This window comes from Rhodamnia argentea, chromosome 2, assembly GCF_020921035.1.
Source record: "Rhodamnia argentea isolate NSW1041297 chromosome 2, ASM2092103v1, whole genome shotgun sequence".
NCBI lineage: Eukaryota > Viridiplantae > Streptophyta > Magnoliopsida > Myrtales > Myrtaceae > Rhodamnia > Rhodamnia argentea.
The window spans coordinates 27844279-27864653 of record NC_063151.1 but is presented as its reverse complement, the minus strand read 5'-3'; the positions used below and the strand labels follow the sequence as shown (position 1 = coordinate 27864653).

Sequence of the window (20375 nt, the reverse complement as noted above, 5' to 3'; positions counted from 1 at the left end):
AGTTGAACACATATCAAATGTTCAATAACTACATAGAACAAATTAAAAGTTTAGGGACAACATTTGATATTGGACTAAAGTTCGTGGATCACATTAAATAAATTTGAAGTTCAGAGGTCATATTGGATATTGGGCCAAAGTAAATGACTATTTATGTCATTTACCCTTTATTTAACTTAACATCTAGAACAAAAAAAAAAAAAAAAAATTTAACATTTAGGAAAAGGAAAACTAAATCAAAGACTTTACCCAAAAAAAAAAAAAAAAGAAGCTAAATCAAAGAAGTTCAGAAGAAATAAATTTACCATCTCACTGCATTTTAACAGCTATTTTACACTACATTCACAGCACAACTAATATAAATGCAAAGAAGCCACGCTCTGTTCTTTCAAGTCCAAGGGCTCGCCAAAGTCGCCATCTTCCGGAAGCGTTTGCTCTTCTGAGGGGAGACATAGATGACCGGAGAAGAGATTTCGGGGCCCGCCGGGCCGAAGGCCCTTCGTCTCCTGTACTTCGTCGGCGCCGGATGTGAGTCAATCCCTTGCGCTCCCTCCCCATTATGACTGTTTTGAGTTCGATTTCTGCGTTTACGGGATAATTGCTGCTCATTGGGATCCTCTGACTTTGATTACTGGTATGATTCAGTCATTTGCACTGCCGCGATCAACAAATGGCGTGAGCTGGAGAGGAAGTCCCTTCAACAGCAGCAAAATGGGTCGAAGGATCAATCGCCCCATGACCCTGCCAATGCTGTGCCCAAACCCATTGATTGACTGATTCTTCGGGTTCTTTTCTGGGATCACAAGTGTTTGCTTTGTCTCCCCATGTGATTATGCTAATTTGGTTTGGCTGTAATTCTTGTTCTTTTTGGGTTCGTGTTCTGGAGTTTGGACTTGGGTTTTTTCATTAGATTCAGCTGGAAGAACAGCATAGAATTGAGCTTGTGGAGGAGACTCTGATTTTCGCTGGCCTATGCGATAACTATTGTTGTTTGATATTGTTACTTGAGAGTTGAGACGGAAATGTGAAACCATACAATAATACCCCCTACTTCCATCTAGTGTTTATTGAGGATCGACACGAAGATAGCTTAATATGCTGCACCTATGGTGCTTGTTTGGCAGTTGTTTCCACTCACCAGAGCTCCTTGGACTCGGTGCTTGATTTGTTGATTGGTCTTCTTTGGCCTGGGAAACAGCCAACAGGATCTGTGGCATTAGATAAGCAAGTCTTGACCTTATAATCTCACTACCGATCATCTATTCGGTGACTGTGCATGCTCAATGTCGATGATCTAAGTCCTTTCATTTGCCGTTTCACCCAGCCAGTTGATACTCTGGGGCAAGTGCCCATAACTAGTATACCTCCTTCTTCAACTTTGTTTAACTTTAGCACACACACCTCTTTGCTAGCTTTTGAAGCTAGTTCCTCCTGTTAAATTGCCCATAACAATGGCCATCGTTCTCTTTAGCAAGCAACTTCACTTTAGACTTGGCATTTTTTGTCCCATTAAAATGAAATACTCCCCATTAGACTTATAGAAAGATGATTTAAAGAATCATGAGCATGTGAGTAGTGGGTGCTTCAGAATTGCAAACCAAATAATCGACTCTTGACTTTTGTCTTGAAAGAGAAGTTGTTTGTCACTTACGATACAAAGAGCGTAAGCTGAGCCTGAAAATGCCATGTATGAGGAAAAAGTTGAAAGAGAAGCTGTGTTTTACAAGCAGCGATTGCTCTAGTTCTCCTACAACAGAAATGTTAGACATCTATTCTCTTTGTATGTTCTGACTTCTTATAGTCCAAGAAACATGTCAGGCATAACTATTACTGTTCTTTAATCGTTTATCAACATTTGCTTCCGTGTCCCAGGAGGCTGTTTTTTGTGCTAATTTTTTTAAGTAAACATCAAAGTTATTGCTCATATGATCGAGAAAAATGTACTGTGGTTGTTCGGGGTACAGGATGTGACTATAGCTTGCAGCAAGTCCGTTTAATTATTCATCTTGTTCAGTCTGATTGCTGCTTGACCTGAACCTTAGTCTTCTCATCGTCTTACTAGTTGGGATGACCGGCATTAATAAAGAGCAACTTAGCATGCTGCTTTTTGTCGACGAATGAAAACTTGAAGGTAGAGATTCTCGTGTAATTAGTGAGCGCTTTTAGCACGGAAAAATATCGAGTATAAGCTGAAAGCATGTGAACTAGTTGAGGAGCTCAATCTTCATAATAGTTGCACGTTTTTGTCACAAGTGCCCTGTTTGCTGTTATTACCAATTCAGTATCTTTGTTCATAACCAAATTTTCACGCGTATTTCGTGGAAAGTCTGCATAAACATGTTTCCGAGGAGATATATAGCCATATAGAAATCAAGCATGCTGATCATACCCTGCAACTGATCTTTTAGTCTAAGCCCTCTTGCCTTTCTGTGGATTGTGCCAGGAATAGGCTGACCGCTGAAAGGAAGTGCACCGGCAATTCTAAGCCTTGAGATTGGGAGCCAAACTCTAGAGTGCGAGTGAACAATTGCCAGATGAAAAGTAGTGATGGGTAAGCTGCTGGAGTAAGTTGTCATGTAAACTTTGGCAACAGAATTCAACAATTGATCTTTCGGCAATATGCGGTATCTTTGATTTGTCTTCTGAACATAATTGGTTCATGCGGTAGCAGGGCTGCGCAAATAGGCTACATTTTTTATTTTAATTTTGCAAAAAAGAACAGTATCTTAGCTTCTCCACTGTCGATATGCGGCTCGTTGGGGGACAATGCTTTGGTTCCAAAATCAATACCTCCTAGTAAAAGGGAACGGATCAACAAAACCCCCCTTCGATCGATTTGCTATTGATATCCATTCCCTTCTTTGACATTTTCGCGGGACATAATCATGTTATAGCAAGCATTCTTCGAGGAATTACCTCTGATACAACCGAAGTGCATGCCTCCTTCTGAGTACACCGAGGTAATCTTTGTATTTACGGCGGGCAAGAATCGTGACCCCACCAGGGAGTGTGCATTTACTTACTCCGTGTGACTTTCAGCTGAGCAGACGCTACAATTATGAAACCATGAGCTCTGGGCTTTTCTTGTGGCTCAATGTATAGAGACCGCTGTGACTTTCAGCGCCACATTTGATCAAACTTTCTATCACTGATTCTCATGGGATCTCTCAACAAGCTCTGCAGAGTTGTTCACTATTCAGTATTCATAGGTAGGACTCAGAATAAAAGAGCGCAAATCTTTGAACTTTAATAGGCCTTTAGACAAGATTCAATCACAACAATCCGTTCGTGTAGGCTTTCTTTTAGTAGGCACGATTGACTTAAATCAAGGAAAATTTTAAAAAAAAATTATAAATTTATTATAATTGTATCAATTCAGTTTGTGTTAATTCAGTCCATCCGGCCAATTTTGGCAGGCTTGAGTTGATATGAGCGATTTTTAAAAATATTTAATATTTTTTTCAAATTAATTATGCATTTATTTTTTCTTTATTTTTTTCCTCATTCTTCCTCCCCCCCCCCCCCCCAAAAAAAAAAAGAAGAAAAAAAAAAAAAAAAAAAATTTGAAGGAATATTATATTTTTATTAAAAATTGTCATGTCGATTGGATTGATTGAATTGATATAAATGCAAAATGTGTATGACTCAATTAGCAAAAAAAAAAAAAAAAAGATTTAGGATTGAATTGTTACAATTATAATTAATTTAGGACTTTGTTGATAATTTTTCCCTTAAATTAGGTATTCCGGATTTTGGCAAGTATTCACAATAATCGTGAATTTTCTTTTCGCATGAATTGGATCTTATAATACTTGCCTGCTTCAGCGCTGTGTCCCTACTTGCAATCAAGTAATTAAATAATCTGGGAGCTATCAAAGTTGGAAATGCCGAACTCACTGCCAAAAGTATTGACAGCTCGCTTGTGATTATCATCAGACTCATTTACCTAAACCGAACCTTCAATCTTTTGCATGTTCACAAAAAAAAAAAAAAAAAAATTGATATTCAAATTCTGAAAGAAATTTTGCAATTCAAGACGAGACGAGAAATGAAATGGGGAATGGGGGAAGATGTTTAAAAAAAAAAACGGATGTTAAAAGGGGGAAGATGTTTCAATATAAATCATGTATTGTGATTGATTACTTTTTACATGGATGTTCAAGACGAGAGGAGAAACTTGTGAATTTAAATAAATGAAATGTTGGGTTTGGCGTTACCGATTCATTTGATTTTGGGTTAAGAGGAGATATCTCAACGACCGTAGGATGTATCCAATTCCGAGGTGGACCAGCACACCATCGTCCTCACCGGACAGCACGTGCGAAAGCATGACCTAAAAATATCGAATGCCGTCCTTTGTCGTTTTGCTGAATTCAGTCCGCGTTTTCGGCCTTTTGTCTGCGTTGGAACTGCAAACCCAAGTGGCACGCACTTCAACAAATTCCCATTCATTCCGCAACCTCTCATCCCCATTCCCTCTGTCCTCCCTTCCCCCCCTCTAATGGACTCTCAGTCCACCGCCACCGCCACGGCCACCGCCATGCAGGACCGCTTCGGGTGCTGCTTCCGCAACTGGATGGCGCAACAACACCGCGACCTCGACGAGCTCCTGCGGGCGGTCTCCACTGACTCGGGCGACGCCGAGAAGCTCAAGTGCCTCGCCGGAAAGAACATCCAGCACTTCCGGGACTACCTCGAGGCCCGATCGCAGCTCGCCCAGCACGACGCGCCTTCCTTCTTCTGCCCGTCCTGGCGCACCTCCTTCGAGAACTCCTTCCTCTGGATCGGCGGTTGCAGGTGGGATTCCCTCGTTTTCCCTAAATGCACGATGATCGCGGTTATCTGTTCCGTTCCCATCGGTTTTGGTCCCCGTTCTTGCAACGAAGACTTGCTTGACATGTCGAGCGATTTCGATCGAGAAAGGCGAAATTAAGCAGTCATGGTCTCGCAGGCCGACTATGGCTATCAGGCTGGTGTACTCCATCTCCGGATCGGACCTCGAAGCTCGGCTCGCTGGCGGAGGGACAGGAGGCGATGACAACAGCAACAGCAGCAGCATCAATCTCGGCGAGGTATCGGCGTCCCAGCTGAGATCGATCAACGAATTGCACATCAAGACGGTGAGGATGGAGGAGAAGCTTTCGAGCCGGATGGCCAGCATGCAGGAGGAGATCGCCGACGATCCGCTGGCACTGATAGCGAAGTGGAGCGGGAGAGCCGGGGAGGAGAGCGAGTCGGTGGAGAGGGTGATGAAGGGCCACGAGCTGTCGCTGGCGCGGGTGCTGACGGAGGCGGACGAGCTGAGGTTGGAGACGCTGAGGGAGCTGGTGGAGGGGATCCTGACGCCGCTGCAGGCGGTGGAGTTGCTGGTGGAAATGACGAAGCTTCACCTCTCAATCCACGAGTGGGGGAAACGGAGGGACTCCGTTCTCGGGAAGGTCTGAGGCGAATCAATCCGTTGTGGGTTTTTTCATCCCGCTGTTCCTCAAGCCGCATGCACGGGCACGTAGGATTGTACATGATGTAATAACATAAGTCATGCATGCATCGGCTTGGCCTCTCCTTTCTGTATTTTACGCAGTTAAGAAAGTTTGGTTTACATTTTCGATCGTCGGATTTGAGAGAGGACTCGCGGCCAATCTACATGGAACACTTCGTTGTCGACGATCCAAATTAGTTTAGTGCACGCACCACGCTTATGTGACATATTTACGTTTTTATTATATATGTACATATAGACTTAATTTATTAGCGGGCCTTGACTTTTCTAATTTGGCGGTGTTTATAAATTATAGGTAATCTATGGTGCGGGGTTTTTTTTTTTTGTCCTAAATCATTAGGGCCCGATCGAGTATAGCTATGAATTCATTTGTTTCACGAAAATTTTTTTCTTAAAAATGACTTTTTTGCGTCATTTGAAATATTTAACTAATAATTTTGTTCTCGTTATTGATAATAATTTATTTTCAAGGCTCCGTTTGTTTCGTGGAAAATGAGTGATTTGAAAAATATATTCCTAGAAACGATCGCATGTTTCATTTAGAATATTTAGTCAATGAAAAATATTTTCATTGCCGACAACAAATTGTGTCAAAACATTTCTGTGGATGATGAAAATATGTTTCGCTTATTAATTTTAGTAAGAGATATCCATGATCATTTTTTGGAAAATAGTTTTCAAATCACATATTTTTCGCGAAATAAACGGATCCTAAATATTTTGGTTGATGATGGACAATTTTTTTTTATTTCATTCACTCTTTTCTTTTTGTTGGAAAAACAATGAAAGTGGCGAAACTCAAATGTTACACCAGAACTCGCTTGACGAAACTTGATTCGACCTAATCTCTTATCAATAAAGGAATTAAACCTCTCGGTGGCTTATTCAAAATCGAGGTGTCATTAACATTACGTGAGTGAATAACCTAATTTGCTAACTAGTCAGCACATGAGTGCTTTTTTTTTTTCTGAAAATATTATAAGCGGTTATTTTTAGGTAAAAACGTTCCGAATCATTCATTTTTTCGTGAAACAAACAAAGCTTAATTATATATCAGCATGCATCTCGACACGGTTTTTTCTACTCGCAAAGTATTGCGTCCTCAAGGTGCGCGTATGCTCACAGAGCCCAATGAAATCCATCCGATCCAACGGTGCGCTCGAATTGGGAGTTTGCATTCACTTAGAACATGCGATGAATGCTCTTGGACATTACACTAGTACTCTATTTTAAACTAGAATATTACCCGCTCGTTGCCGCAGTCGACAAAAATGTATATCGACCAAATGTTATCATAATTGTCAATTAAAGATAAACATATAGTTAAAAACTATGTGTTTATATTGATCTTGAAGTTCGTTAGAGTTAGAGCCTTAGGGGGATAAACTCGTGTGTGGTTTATGCTCACGACACAAGTGTACAAATGGAATAATGGACGGACTTATGCCTCACCCCACTCTTTCGGAGTTGCGATGAAATATCTAATTTTTGGATGTCTTTAAGTAATTACATTATTTTGACTTTCAAATTGAAATCATGGATCATATTTGCTCAAGTAAAGAAAAGTTCTAGATCCGTCCCCGGTGACTCATCTGGGTGCACCTTATTAAGTCCAAGAAATGAGCAAGGCGTTTCACAGATTTTGTGCAACCGAACCTAACATGGATTTTTTGTCCTAAAATAAAATCTAGGGGAAATTCTGAGTAAGTGCCCGAAGTACCTCAATTTTCTCAAATAAGAACATGAAATGAATCTTGTTTCAAATAAGGGCATAAAATGTGCTCTTTGTTTCAAAGAAAGGTATGACCAAGGGCATTTTTGTTATTTATTTTTTTCTTTTCTTTTTCCATTGCTTTTTCCCCTTCATTTTTGCCAATGGCAAGACACCGAAATAGAGAAGTAGAATGGTTATTATGCGCGTCCTGGAACCGCCCGGGTGAGGGACAGCCTCAACCCTACCCGGGCGAGGCCGGATGGTTGACCACCGACAAATATGAAGGAAACAAACAAGAAAAAAAGAAACAAAAAAGAAAAGTAAAAAAAATTAATGACAAAAATACCCTTGGTCAGACTCTTCTTTGAAACAAAGAGGGTACTTCAAACTCTTATTTGAAATTGATTTCAATCTTAGATCCAAGAACTAGCAAGGGCATTGCCTTTAATACTCGATGATGTAGACGTTGAGCGTCCTATGTGGCATTTTGCCAATTGAGTCCATTCAACCAATTTTAGTTGATGTGGACGTTGGGAGTCTTATGTGGCAAAATCAACGTTGACGTGAATAATTTGTTTATAATTTTTTGTAATTCTTTAGTTTTATGTTATTATTTTTTTCTTTTTTGTCCTATCAAATCCAATGAGAGCTAGCTGACCTCGCCGGTCCTCACGTGTGGTAGGATAGCCCTCGCCGGACTTGACAGAAATTAAAAAAGGAAAAGGAAGAAAGAAATTGAGAATAAATACAAAATTAAAATTACAAAAAAATCAATTTATTTAAAAATATTTAAAATAAATTGTCCACGCTAGTGCCAACCACACACCACCGGGGTTCAAATCGACGACTTGGGGTTAAAATTAGTCGAACGGACTCGATTGACAAAGGTCAAAAGGTTAAAGATTCAATTGTCAAAATTGAAAGACTTAAATTTTTTGTTTGGGTTAGAGAAAGGCTTAAAATTGAATTGGTCAAAATGCACTAGATTTAATATATATTTTTTTTTTTGCACAATTTTCCCCACCCAAAGCTGTGGAACGGAGTCGACAGATCTTGTATATTTCGGAATGGTTCGAGGGCCTTTCAAAACAACTTACTCGCGACCGCTCGTGCTCCTCCCTTCACCGTTCAACCCGCTTGAAAAGCGCAAAAGCCTGCCCCCGAGCCAATACACAAAACGACAAAAATCAAGATCAGACCCCGGACCCCGCATTGAATCCCGGCGACATCTTTTTCTTTTTCGAGTCTAAATCCCCATCGACATTTATAACGAACCCCACCTCATATTTTTCCACGTACACCAGACTCGCATGCCAAGTGTTAACCCTACACGGTGCAGCAGGTGACCCTCCCCCTGCGCACAAACATGCATTGCCCTCGCACAACCAGACACATAAACCCTCCTCTCTCCTCTGCCCCCCACCCTCTCTCTTCATGAAAGTGTTCCGACAGAGAGAAGGATGAGCAGCGGCTTCGACCGGTTCTACGGCGTCTGGCTGGAGCAGCTCCGCCAGCAGGTGGACCAGCTCGCCGCCGCGCCCAAGCCCCCGACCACTGCCGACCACCACCAGCAGCTCCACCACCTGGTGACCAAGTTCATGAACCACTACGCTGACTACTACCGGACGAAAGCCCTCGCGGCGGACCGCGACGTCCTCGCCGTCCTCGCCGCCCCTTGGATCACCGCCCTCGAGCGGTCGCTCCACTGGATCGGCGGGTGGCGGCCCACCACGGTGTTCCACCTGGTCTACACCGAGTCGAGCATTCTGTTCGAGGCCCGCATCATCGACATCCTCCGCGGGTTCAGGACGGGCGACTTGGGGGATCTGTCTCCGAGCCAGTTCAGGCGAGCTTAGTTATTTAATTTCTCTCTGCCCCTCTACGGCTAGGATTTGAATTTCTCCGGTCCTAACTTAGGACATCATGCGGGCTTTTTGTCAAAATTATTATGCGAAATTTAGGTAGAATTACTTCCTTCGGACCTATTGAGTCACCTTAGGAACTAACTACATTCAAAGTGATTTACTAAAAGGCAATGTGCTTTGATTCAACGTCTTTCCTAATTCTGCAGGCCTTATAGTTTCTTACTGGTGCTAGCCTAGGCTTGGAATATATTTGCTAATTGCAAGCTATAAGTTACCTGCATGTGCATTTACAAATGGTTTGTGATTTTTGACAATATTCTTAGGAAGTATCTAGGGTTGTATAGGAATGAATACGTTTCTATTACCATAAAATGCAATCGGGTTGGATCTAAGAAAGTCTAATTGAATCTACACTCCTTTAAAGGTATGCGATCTAATGGATATACATGCTCTAAAGTTCCCGACACCATCTACTAGTAATTGTCAAATCCGCCAGTTTCTATCTACGCATGTTATCAAATTCGTCAGGTAGGATCTGACCAAACGGAACGGACGACCGTATTATGACATTCTTAATTGATAGAAGTCCTAGATTTCTGTGTAACGGAACGAATCTTATGTACGACATTCTGAACCGGTCGACACATAGATACAGTATTCTTAAATGATGGATGCACTAGATTGATGATCAGGATGGCTAAACATGTGAAATGTCTTGATAGGGGAGTGAGTGAGCTGCAATGCGACACGGTGAGGGAAGAGAACGTGATAACGGAGGAGATGTCGGAGTGGCAAGACGGCGTGAGCGACCTGATGGCGGCAAGCTTGGACCTGGAGGGGAAGATAGGGAAGCTGGGGGAGATCGTGAAGAAGGCGGACGAACTGCGGCTGAAGACAGTGAGGCGAGTGGTGGAGCTGCTGACGCCGCAGCAGGCCGTGGAGTTCTTGATCTCCGCATCCGAGCTCCAGTTCGGGATCCGCGGCTGGGGCTTGAGTCTCAGTAACTGTCCTCGCTAAAACTTAAACAGGAAAAACGAATGAACCGGGGAGTTTATGGACCACTAGTAGTAGCATCGAATTTGGATGGTCATCTCTTTTGCATGGTTGATTGAATCGAGTGGATGTTTCTTGCTGGTGCTCTGTTGTCTAAATGAGCAGAGGCTGTGGATCCAGCCAAATAACTTTCGAACTGTATTATTGTCCTCCATATGAACATGACTTCGGGGGTTGCCTCATTCATTCGAGTCAGCTTTCCATGGGAGTTAGTTTCGTTTCGTCTCTCAAACCGGAATGCTGTCCGACTTGGCGTCATCTGAATTGCTACGGTCGAAGCAAAGGGATGGCTTTGCCGAAGGAAAACGGCAAAAACAGAGCCGAAAACAGGGGAATAGAACAGAAAAAGGTGGTGGCTTCTGCTTAGGTTACGATTGGGGTTGACGTGTTGGGATGGTTACGACGAAGCGACATGCATGGTGACACTTGTGCGTGTTTCGCAGCTGCAGCCGACAGAACAGAATGCAATGCATGACGACACTTTTTGCTGGTTTTTTTTTTTCTCCCACAGGTCTTGAGATGCACAACCCCACCAGTCTCCCTTCAAAGCAGTTCGTCCCCTGTTTAATGTGTCCTCTAAAAACCTAACCCTCCCCTCCAGGTTTTGCGCCCTGATAGAATCGCGCCCCTGGAATTTAACGGAATATTTCATGAGAAGAAAGCAGAGTAGTTGTTTGTCGTGATACTCTGTTTTCTCTGACCCGGCCCGCGTAGTTGCTAGCTCAAGCCCATCACTTTCAAGAAGAGGATTCATAATTATTATCGTGTTCTGAATCTCGGACCCAGTCCGCCTCGACCACTCATACATTGAGCTGCAATTCGACGGATCTCAACCCAAAAGTAGGAGTCCGCCTTTCGAGAGACATCAACAGTTTTTAGGCCCATCTTTATCTGGTGCTCATGCCCGGGGTCCTCTTGTGCACCATTTTCTCTTCCTCTTTCCACTTTGGTTTTTATTTCTTCCCCACTCAGATTCGACTCTCCCATTTCTCTTTATTTTTTACGAGTTCACGATCTGTCTCTTATGACGTTCTCATGGCGATGGTAAATCTTTAAAGGCACTACCGGAATGAAGGGAAAAATGAAGGAGAGAAAAGGAGTGCAAAATGGAAAACACCACCACTCGCCTTTTGTTCTCGTTTTCAATTTGTCCATATGTTTGCACAGTGGGTTCGTTTCAGAATTAGGAGAAGCAAAGAAACTGGAAACAGCTTCAGATTCAGAAGTTGAAGATGAACAGGAATCAATCACTTGGCCTTGTCTAATCCTGTGCACAGTGCATCACGCCCGAATTGGGTCTGATCGATTTGGCGAAACCTGGACATGGACATGGTGGTGTGAGTTACATGTTGGAGGCTAGTGAACTAATGACAAGGAAAAGTGATTCCAGTGGTAATGACCGAGTTTTTTTTATCTCAAGCACAGGAAGAGCTGCCATTACAAGGTTGCAGGGATAAGACTTCCAAGTTTAGCATCCAAATTGCACGGTGTGCCATGCAAGTTGGATGATAAACCATCGAGATCTTAACAGTCACTGTCAGGGTCTTTGAGTTCTCAGGGAAGTCTCCGACTCTTGAGCAAAGTGTAACGGGGAAAATCATTCGTGCAGGTCTACTTTCCACTTCCCAAATTGTAACTTAGTCATCTAAATTTGGCCGGACCACAGATGTAAGTTGGTATTTTCATAGCTTAATCATGCAAATGTCAGAGAAGATGATATCCACAAAGCCAAGATTGACATCCAAAGATGAATGAAATTAAGGGCCTCCACGTTTCAGTGATCCTTCTTTAAGAGCATCCCTATCACATATCTGGTGCAAATCTTTCTTTTTTCAGCCAATCCTGATACAGAAGACCTTGAGATAACAAAAGAGAAACAAACAAATCGATAATATGTTGTTCAAGCCATTAACTACTGACTATTCACAGTAACACCTAACTAATTGCCTTTCAAGTTTGTGCTGGTTGCTAACCTCTCAAAGCATCTGGGCACCAACATCTTGACAGGCGGTAGCATTGTCTTTTGGAGGTGTGTTGGCACCATTGCCCTGCGATAATAAATCAAATCACTGGACTTTCAAGTATCCTAAAGAAGCAAGACAAGGAAAGCCAAAAACAGAGTTACGAAAAATTTACCAGCATATCAGCTGGTTGAACTGAAGAGTGATTGAGAGCTTCCAGATTATTCACAATGGATGGGAATTTGTTAATATCCCAACAAAGAAGGTTGCATATCGCTCTTCCATAAGCCCTGTGAGCCCTCCTCTTCGTCTTGGCTATTGTGGTGGCATGCTGAAGTAGCCCAGTGCACCCCTTGAACCTCTTCCAAGGCTTTTTTCCAACCCCAGCACAAACTAAACAACTGAAATCGCCGTCTGTATATTTACTATTGTAATAACTCCTCAGTTCAGCATTCTCTGTGAACAGCATAGAAAAGAATTTAACAATTTCACATTCCCCGTCGTCATCCCCATGCAACACATCTTCATCATCATCGCCTTCATCTTCTTCTTCATCATCAGCCTCCTCATCACCGTCAATATCTGAACCAGACGTGCAACTGAAAAAAGCTTGGCAAACATCAAGGACCTTTTGATGCCAAGTTTCGGGTTCTCCTTTTTCCTCAGCCAAAACCGAGTGATTCGCAGAATTTGATGGAGACTTAAAAGGAGGCCACTCAGATGCTGCCATGCCGGCACAGTCTACAGGGCTTTCACAGGGCCATTTGATGCTGGACATTGGTGACGATACAGAATCCTGCACAACACAGTATTTAATACTTAAGATCATGATGAAGATCTTGACTGTAATAGGAATTTCTCAGAGGAAGAACAGACAGGAGAATATCCGTTCATATAATAGAAAAAAGGGATATAGATATGGGCATCTCATGATACTAACATTTGTTTGTACATCAGCATCTGGACAATTTATGGACATCAAAATTTTCTCCGTACTGCCACCCTGTAATGTTAAAATTAAGCAGATTAGAGAACTGCATCAAGCATCTCAAAGAAATAAGACAGGCAAAGCACCCAGACTGAGACAAATGCGTACCTGCATATCACCTGACTGAACTAAACAGTGACCAAGAGCTTCTGAAGTAGTCTTAATTGGTGGAAAACAGTTGATATCCCAATTGAGAACCTTGCATATAGCCCTTGCATAGGCCTTGTGAGCCAGATTCTTTATCTTCCATATAGTGGTGCAGTGCTGAAGAAGCCCATTACACCCCTTGAACCTCTTCCACGGCTTCTTTCCAACACCAGCGCAAACCAAACAACAGAAATCACCATCTCCATATTTACTCTCATAATAACTCTTTAATTCAGCATTCTCCATAAACAGCTTCATAAAGAACTTAATGACTTCACATTCCCCATCAACGTCTCCATCCAAGGGATCATCATCATCATCATCATTTTCTTCTTCATCATCTTCATCATCAGCCTCCTCATCACTATCACTTTCTGAACCAGACCTGCATTGGAAAAAAGCATGGCAAGCTTGGAAAACTTTCTGATGCCACATCTCGGATCCCCCTTTCGCCTCAGTCAAAACTGAGCAACTTGATAAAGATTTAAAGGTACGCCATCCCGATGCTGCTGTGGAAGAACTGTCAACAAGGTTTCCACAGGGCCATTCAACACTGGAGGTTGGCAACGGTACAGAATCCTACACAAGATGGTTATCATATATTTCAAGGATATGGCCATAAACTTGTTCTGATAGGAGTTCACCCTAAAAAAGAGGAAGTAGAAAATTACCTAACAGAAGTATAGTAGCCTTATCATATTTTGCTCAAAGTACTTGTAGATAATATAAAAGCATCTCGAGGAGAAAAGTAGCTAATTGTCGCATCATTAGTTTGCTCTTCCAGAGCTTGAGTTGTAAATTTTTGTAGCAACCTAAAGCAGAAATTGCCACATATTTTCATCTCACCATTGTGGTTCTTTTTGTTGCTCAATGAAAAATGCAAGTCACATTTCGATTGTTATATACATTTTTAATAAGTAATGCAGGTAAATAGATTTCAGTATACAGCAATGTCATTGCCCCAAATAATATCTAAATTCTTAGTCTTGTCACAGTCATCTTACAGAGCACTGTAGCAGTTTCTCTTCATCAGCTCTGGCATCTATGTTTCCCCTGTTTAGATTTTTTATGCCCATGGTATCATCTTCTTTGGCAGCAGTCTGCAAATTCAACAAAATTCTTCAATACACCTCACTTAAAGTGAGCAAGTCATGTGAGAGGACTTCCATAGACAAACCTTCTCCCGTACCAGGCCATCTGCCTTCCCTTCTCCATTGGTCCCTGGTACTGAAATTTCCTTTTCACAATTTTCAATAGACTTTGTAGCAGCATCTTCTTCACAAACTGTCTGCTATCCATAACAAAGGACACATCAGCAAATATACCATCAGAGTAATATCAACAATAAGCAGCCTCAAGGAACATTAGGTTCATTAACATTCTCAAAGTGAGTAACCATTATGTGTAACCTTCGACCAAAAAAAAAAAATCATCAACTCATTGACATTCTGAATTAGATCATTGCTTGTTTTCTGCCCAAATTGACCATTTTCGGTCCCTCCCACGAGCTTCATTGACCGCATCTTCCTTATTTACACCAGCATATTCCTTAATCTCATTCTCACCCTACGTATATCACAGATACTCTAACAACATAGCTCCCAAACAACCAAAAGACAAAAAAACACAAGAATTAGCCCGATACCTGCAATAAACTTGGACCAGCCAAAGAGCGACTCAGCGGCTCGCCCTTGGCGACAATAAGAGGCAATCTCTCAACGTCCCAACCCATGACTCTACAAATGACCAAGCCAAAAGCCCTATGAGCCCGCCTCTTCTTCGTATTGGATATGCTAATCGAATGCTGCAAAACCCCAACACAGTTCTTAAACTTCCTCCTACTCATCTTACCCCCTTGCGCGCCACACACAACGCACCAAAAGTCCCCACTCTCGTGATTCCTCTCGTAGTACTCCCTGAGCTCTCTATCTTTCACAAACACGTCCAATATACACTTGTACTCCTCACTCTCCTCTAACCTGCCATTGTCGCCCTCCTCACGATCATCCTCCTTTTCATCTCCATCGTCGTCGTCGTCCTTCTCCTCCTCCTCGTCGCCATCGGAATCGCCGACTTTCGCAAACAATCCGCGGCATCTCTCGAGAGCCCTCTGCTGCATTGCCTGCCCAGCGATCTTGGCTTGCTCCTCCGCGGAGGCGGGCCGGGACGTTTGGCCGGAACCGGGCTCCTTCTGCTTCATGGCGGGCCACGCGGGAGAGGGCTGAGTGATGGGTTCTTCCTTGCATGGCCATTCTTTCTCTGGGTCCTTCGGTTCTTCGCTGTTCTTGTGCTTCTTGTGCCCCTTCCTCTTGGCGGCGGCCGGGTTCTGTTTCTTGAAAGGCGCGGGGTTTGAAACGGGGATGGCTCGTGAAGAAGAGTGGTGGGAGGCAGGAGGGCCTTGGTGCCACAGAGAGTGGAGGTATACAACCTCGTCTCTCAGTCTCTGCTCGAAGGGATCCATCGTCGGAGGAGACGAAAGATGTGATTTTTATTTTCCCCTGAGGTTGGTGAAAGGTTTTTCCAAGGCAAACCCCTTACCCCTCGTCTGGTTGGGAATCGGGTGCATCGCAACTGGAAAATGGGCAAAATCCGTAAAAGCATCGACAATGATAATTGAATGACTGAACGGTAGATGATCAACTCTGGAAATTAAGCTAAAGATGCAAGTAGCAGTATTGTTGGGCGTGAGCATCCCTTCTTCAGTTCTTTGTACAAGTTACTGTATCCCTACTGAAAATTAGGAACCCCTCTTCCTTCTTTCTTTCTGAATGATGTTTTTTTCCATAGATTGATAAGCGAGGGTGTGCGCTTGCCGTGGTTCATGAACATAGTTTCCGTTTCCTCGATAAGGAATTAAGTGCGTTTATTTCGTGAAAAAAATGAGATAGTTACATATATCATTTAAAAAATTAATTTTTATTTTTATCATTAATAATAATTTATATCTCGTTATTTGAAATTTTCATAAGGTATAAATAATTATTTTTTTTTTTAAAAATTTTGAAAAAAATTTTTTTTTAATTTTTTTTTTTTTAGAAAAAAGCGCGCCGTGCATTTGGTGTTATTCGCGTGACTTCACGTGAGTTCACAAGAGGGAAATGAAATTTTTGGGACAAATTTGCCCTTGCCCAACATTGGCTTGATTAGGGAGAGGTAATTTAATAGAAAGTAAAAATTCTGCCGTTTTTAGAATCTTTGCGGATCCCCATTCGCCAGATTTATTTCCTTTCCTCTATTGGTAAACTTTCTTCGATTTCATCACCTTCCACTCCCCTCCATGCGCTTTGATTTATTTCTTTTAAATTCCATTACTTCTACAACGCGTCGATATCTACTCCAACCAGACGAAGACTCCAAGACAACTATCAACATTTGAAGCAAAAGCAAACCCTCAACCACCATACATGGCTTCCTCTCCGCTCTTTCTCCTCCTCCTCCTCCTCCTCCTCCTCCTCTCTTCTCTCTCTCCACCGCGAACGTCCACCAGATCAAGCTCCTCCGATCATCCCTCATCTCTGAACCCGAACTTGACACCAACTCCACCGAGTCACCCACTCGCTACTTTGAAGTCACCAAGCCCATCAAGCTCCCCAACACCAAACCTTGCTCGTACCTCATTTTGCAGCACGACTTCGCGTACACATATGGCAAGCCCCCAGTTCTCGCCGACTACACCCCTCCATCGACTTGTTATTCGCAGAGATTCTCAAAGATCGTGCTCGAATGGAGTGCCACTTGCAAAGGCAGGCAATATGACCGAATTTTCGGGGTTTGGCTTGGTGGGGTTGAGCTTCTCAGGAGCTGCACTGCCGAGCCGAGAGCTACGGGAATTTTTTGGAGTGTCAAGAAGGACATCACTAGGTACTATTCGTTGCTCATGAAGAACGGTACTCTTGCCGTTTTTCTTGGCAATGTTGTGAGTAGGACCTATACAGGGGTTTACCATGTCAAGATAAAGTTTCATTTTTACCCTGCTGATGATGACCATTTGGTAGGGGATGTGGGAAATTCGGGGAATTCGGTACCTGGGTATGGCTCGAATGCGGATTTGATCTTGCCCATTTCGAGAAACTTGCCTTTGAATGATGGGTTGTGGTTTGAAATCGAGAATGCTACTGATATTGAGACGAAGGAGTTTAGTGTTCCCCTGAATGTTTACAGGGCAGTGCTGGAGGTTTATGTGTCTTTTCATGAGGATGATGAGTTTTGGTATGGGAATCTCCCCAATGAGTATATCGAGGCCAATAATCTTACTGGGGCGGATGGGAATGGTCCTTTTAGGGAGGTTCTCGTGAGTCTCGACGGTGCGGTAGTCGGTGCGGTTTGGCCTTTCACGGTGGTGTACACGGGAGGGATCAATCCTCTTTTATGGAGACCCATCACTGGCATTGGGTCGTTTGATCTCCCTACATATGACATTGAGATTACACCCTTTCTAGCCAAGATATTAGATGGAAAGCTCCATGAATTTGGCTTCAGTGTCACGAACGCTTTGAATGTGTGGTACATTGACGCGAATCTGCATCTTTGGCTGGATGATAAGAGCACGAAAACTGCAGGGAAGCTCTTGACTTACAATTGCATGCCTCTAGTTGTTTCTTCGGTATTGGATTTTAAGGGCTTTGATGGGAAGTTTTTGACTGGGGTCAGCCGGTCCATATCGTCCAGTGGATGGGTGAAGTCATCTTATGGGAAAATCATGACCACTTGGAAGCAAGAATTTAATTACAGTAACGTGATGGTCATGGGGAATGACGGGAACCTGCAAATTATTGATCAGCTGATCCATTTCAATGACAGCGTTGATGCCAAGAGCCCGTCCTCCACCCTTGCATCCGTCCGAGTGGACAGAAATTTCCCGTTCTATTTATATTCCAACTCTGTTGATGAAGGACATGACACTTCCTTATCTGTTGCGAATCTTACGTTTGCTTTTAATGAGAAAAGGCTTAAGAATTCTGGCTTCAAGCTCTCAAGTGGTTCACTGAGCAATGTGCAGAGTGGGCAGGGTTACATGACTGTGAAGAATAACCTGGTAGTCAGCGGGTTAGGCAGTACTCAGCAAGTATACAAGTATGATGGCACCGATCTCTGTTACTTCAGAAATGTGAGTAGCTCAAATTACACAATTCTTCATGATGACATTTTCAAAAAATGTAAGAAAGGAGCAGAGTCTCTTTATGCATCCAGAATCAACAAATGGTGGCCTTCTCACACTCGAAAGATTTATCTGATCTAACCACACGGGGATGCTTTAAAACCTCTTGTCATCTCGGCTTTCAGCTTCTTTATATGCCCAAAATAAAGACCATTGAAAAATCAGTATATATATTGTCAAGCACTTTTGTGGGTATTCTTTGGAGCTCTCGTCAACATTCCAAGCTTTTGTTTTCTTTTCCTTAATAGAATAACTGTATGGAGTAGTTTCATTTCTGTGGCCCCGGCATTGCCGTATAGTATTCAGCCCGAAACCGATTTCAAACGTCGAAGTTGATCAGTAATCATGCTCTTCCCATGTCGTGAAATTCGCAACTGAGCAGGTATGATGATCTTTTTAGCTCAAATATGCAATTTCCTCGCCAATCTGCCTAGATGGAATTATATTTGGTTTTATCCGGTGTACGTCGATGCCTCATTTTTCTTTTGTCGAAACGATGCCTCCTTTATTCATCTAAATGCTTGTTAAAGAATCGAAGCAAGCGAGAAGCAGAAAAATAAGTATGCTTATGAAAAACAAGATGATGAAATCATACGATGGTGCTTGAAATTTGTGTTATGTCTATCTGATTTGAGGCAAAAACTGGTATCATGACTATATATTCTTCATTTTGTTTGTTCTCTGAATGTTCTTCATCAAGCAAATAACACGTCAACTGAAAGTAATTCTTTGAGAGCTATATTATGAACATGTAGGTTCTGCGCATTTTAAGTCTCTGCACGGTGGCATGTGCTGAAAATAGAAAGTTTTTAGATTCCAAAGGGAAATTCTGAACAATTCTGTGCAGAACGTGTTATTTTCTCCTTGTTAATGTCATTTTGATTGCGCAGCATCGAAGCTATGGTACAAACGTGTAGTTGAATCCTGCACTTTCTGTTCCGCACACTGAAAGTTTGTAGTTCATTGCCTTCGGATATAGGACTTCTTGGTACTCAGCAACCATATCTCCAAAATCAGTGCGTCTTTTACTTGCCGCAATTATAAAAGAAACATGTGAAACAATTTTCTGCTTTCCAATTGTCTTAATTGAATGACCAATCGGTGTTTGAATACCTTCTGGTTAGGAAATCTGAATCGCGCAGGAGCATCGATGCTTCGGTGTTGCATAAAGTATGTATGCCATTCATCGGTCATCTATTTCTCTTTATTTTGTTCAGTAAATAATCTTCTGGGTTGAGGATCTCAGATTCGTCTGTTCTCACCGAAGAAGAGAGAACTATGGCCAGTCATTGGGCTGATATAGAAAATGGACTGAGATGTATAACAACTCTTAGAATTTTCGGAGATGTCGACGGTGTGGCTTTGGTGGCAAAAGAGTGCACTGGTGCAGGTGCGGACTGAGCGGGACTGGCGAGGAGGCCGGTGGGTTTTTATGGATTCTCCTAAACATCGAAGTTTTCGCACTTGCCACGATTCTAATGTTCTCTCAGCTTAGTTGTGTTCGCAAGTAATATATCTGTCTGAGTCGCCTTCTCAATTCACAGCTTACTGGGAATCGAAGCGGATCTTTACAAATTAGATGCTTCCTCGTTCTTGCTGTATTTCAACCATTAGATGCACGAGACGGTTGACGCACTATGGTTGAGCACTTTTAAGTTCTAAATTTAATGGCTGTAATGCATTATTAGGCTTGCTTAGGATTCTTAGTTAAGAAAAAAGCACGTGCTTTTGAAACTCTCGAGTCCCTCCAATCATAGCATTACATTCCAGGATGGGATATGGAAATAAGATTCGTCCTAAATATTGAGATTACATTAATTAGATGTGTCAAAACCGAATTGGAAAACTGAATTGAACTGAAAATTTTGTGCATTTCATTTCGATTCGGTTTTTGGTTCAGTAACCATTCTTTTTTTTTTTTTTAGTTCGATTATCTCGGCTCGGCTAATCAAATCACACTGAAAATCTTCTGGGGTTGAGGGCCGGCAG

At 42.5% G+C, this 20375-nt stretch overlaps 4 protein-coding genes across 5 annotated transcripts; 3 read left to right on the top strand and 1 right to left on the bottom strand.

The window, feature by feature from the left end:
* Window positions 1-4262: 4262 nt before the first annotated feature.
* On the top strand, window positions 4263-5509 carry LOC115728512 (protein DOG1-like 1). The gene is made up of 2 exons (XM_030658830.2): window positions 4263-4797; window positions 4952-5509. The coding sequence occupies exons 1-2, from the start codon at window positions 4502-4504 to the stop codon at window positions 5442-5444; spliced, it is 789 nt and encodes a 262-aa protein (XP_030514690.2). The 5' UTR covers window positions 4263-4501; the 3' UTR covers window positions 5445-5509.
* A 3065-nt stretch (window positions 5510-8574) lies between these two features.
* On the top strand, window positions 8575-10315 carry LOC115728510 (protein DOG1-like 4). Its single transcript, XM_030658825.2, has 2 exons — window positions 8575-9060; window positions 9802-10315. Exons 1-2 carry the CDS (start codon window positions 8675-8677, stop codon window positions 10094-10096), a joined length of 681 nt encoding a protein of 226 aa, XP_030514685.2. The 5' UTR covers window positions 8575-8674; the 3' UTR covers window positions 10097-10315.
* A 1551-nt stretch (window positions 10316-11866) lies between these two features.
* On the bottom strand, window positions 11867-15912 carry LOC115737347. Of its 2 annotated transcripts, none has more exons than XM_048274643.1 (7): window positions 14874-15912; window positions 14406-14519; window positions 14233-14328; window positions 13190-13807; window positions 13046-13096; window positions 12269-12889; window positions 11867-12180 (listed from the first exon to the last, which is right to left on the bottom strand). In XM_048274643.1, exons 1-7 carry the CDS (start codon window positions 15687-15689, stop codon window positions 12109-12111), a joined length of 2388 nt encoding a protein of 795 aa, XP_048130600.1. In that variant the 5' UTR covers window positions 15690-15912; the 3' UTR covers window positions 11867-12108. The 2 variants fall into 2 exon arrangements, with proteins under 2 accessions (XP_048130600.1, XP_030525285.2); XM_030669425.2 differs by having other exon boundaries at window positions 14406-14516; window positions 14874-15911.
* A 705-nt stretch (window positions 15913-16617) lies between these two features.
* Window positions 16618-18714, top strand: LOC115737348 (peptide-N4-(N-acetyl-beta-glucosaminyl)asparagine amidase A). The gene is given in 2 exon segments (XM_030669430.2): window positions 16618-16690; window positions 16693-18714. Coding segments are annotated over 2 exon segments (1833 nt in total). The 5' UTR covers window positions 16618-16632; the 3' UTR covers window positions 18468-18714.
* The last annotated feature ends 1661 nt before the right edge of the window (window positions 18715-20375 follow it).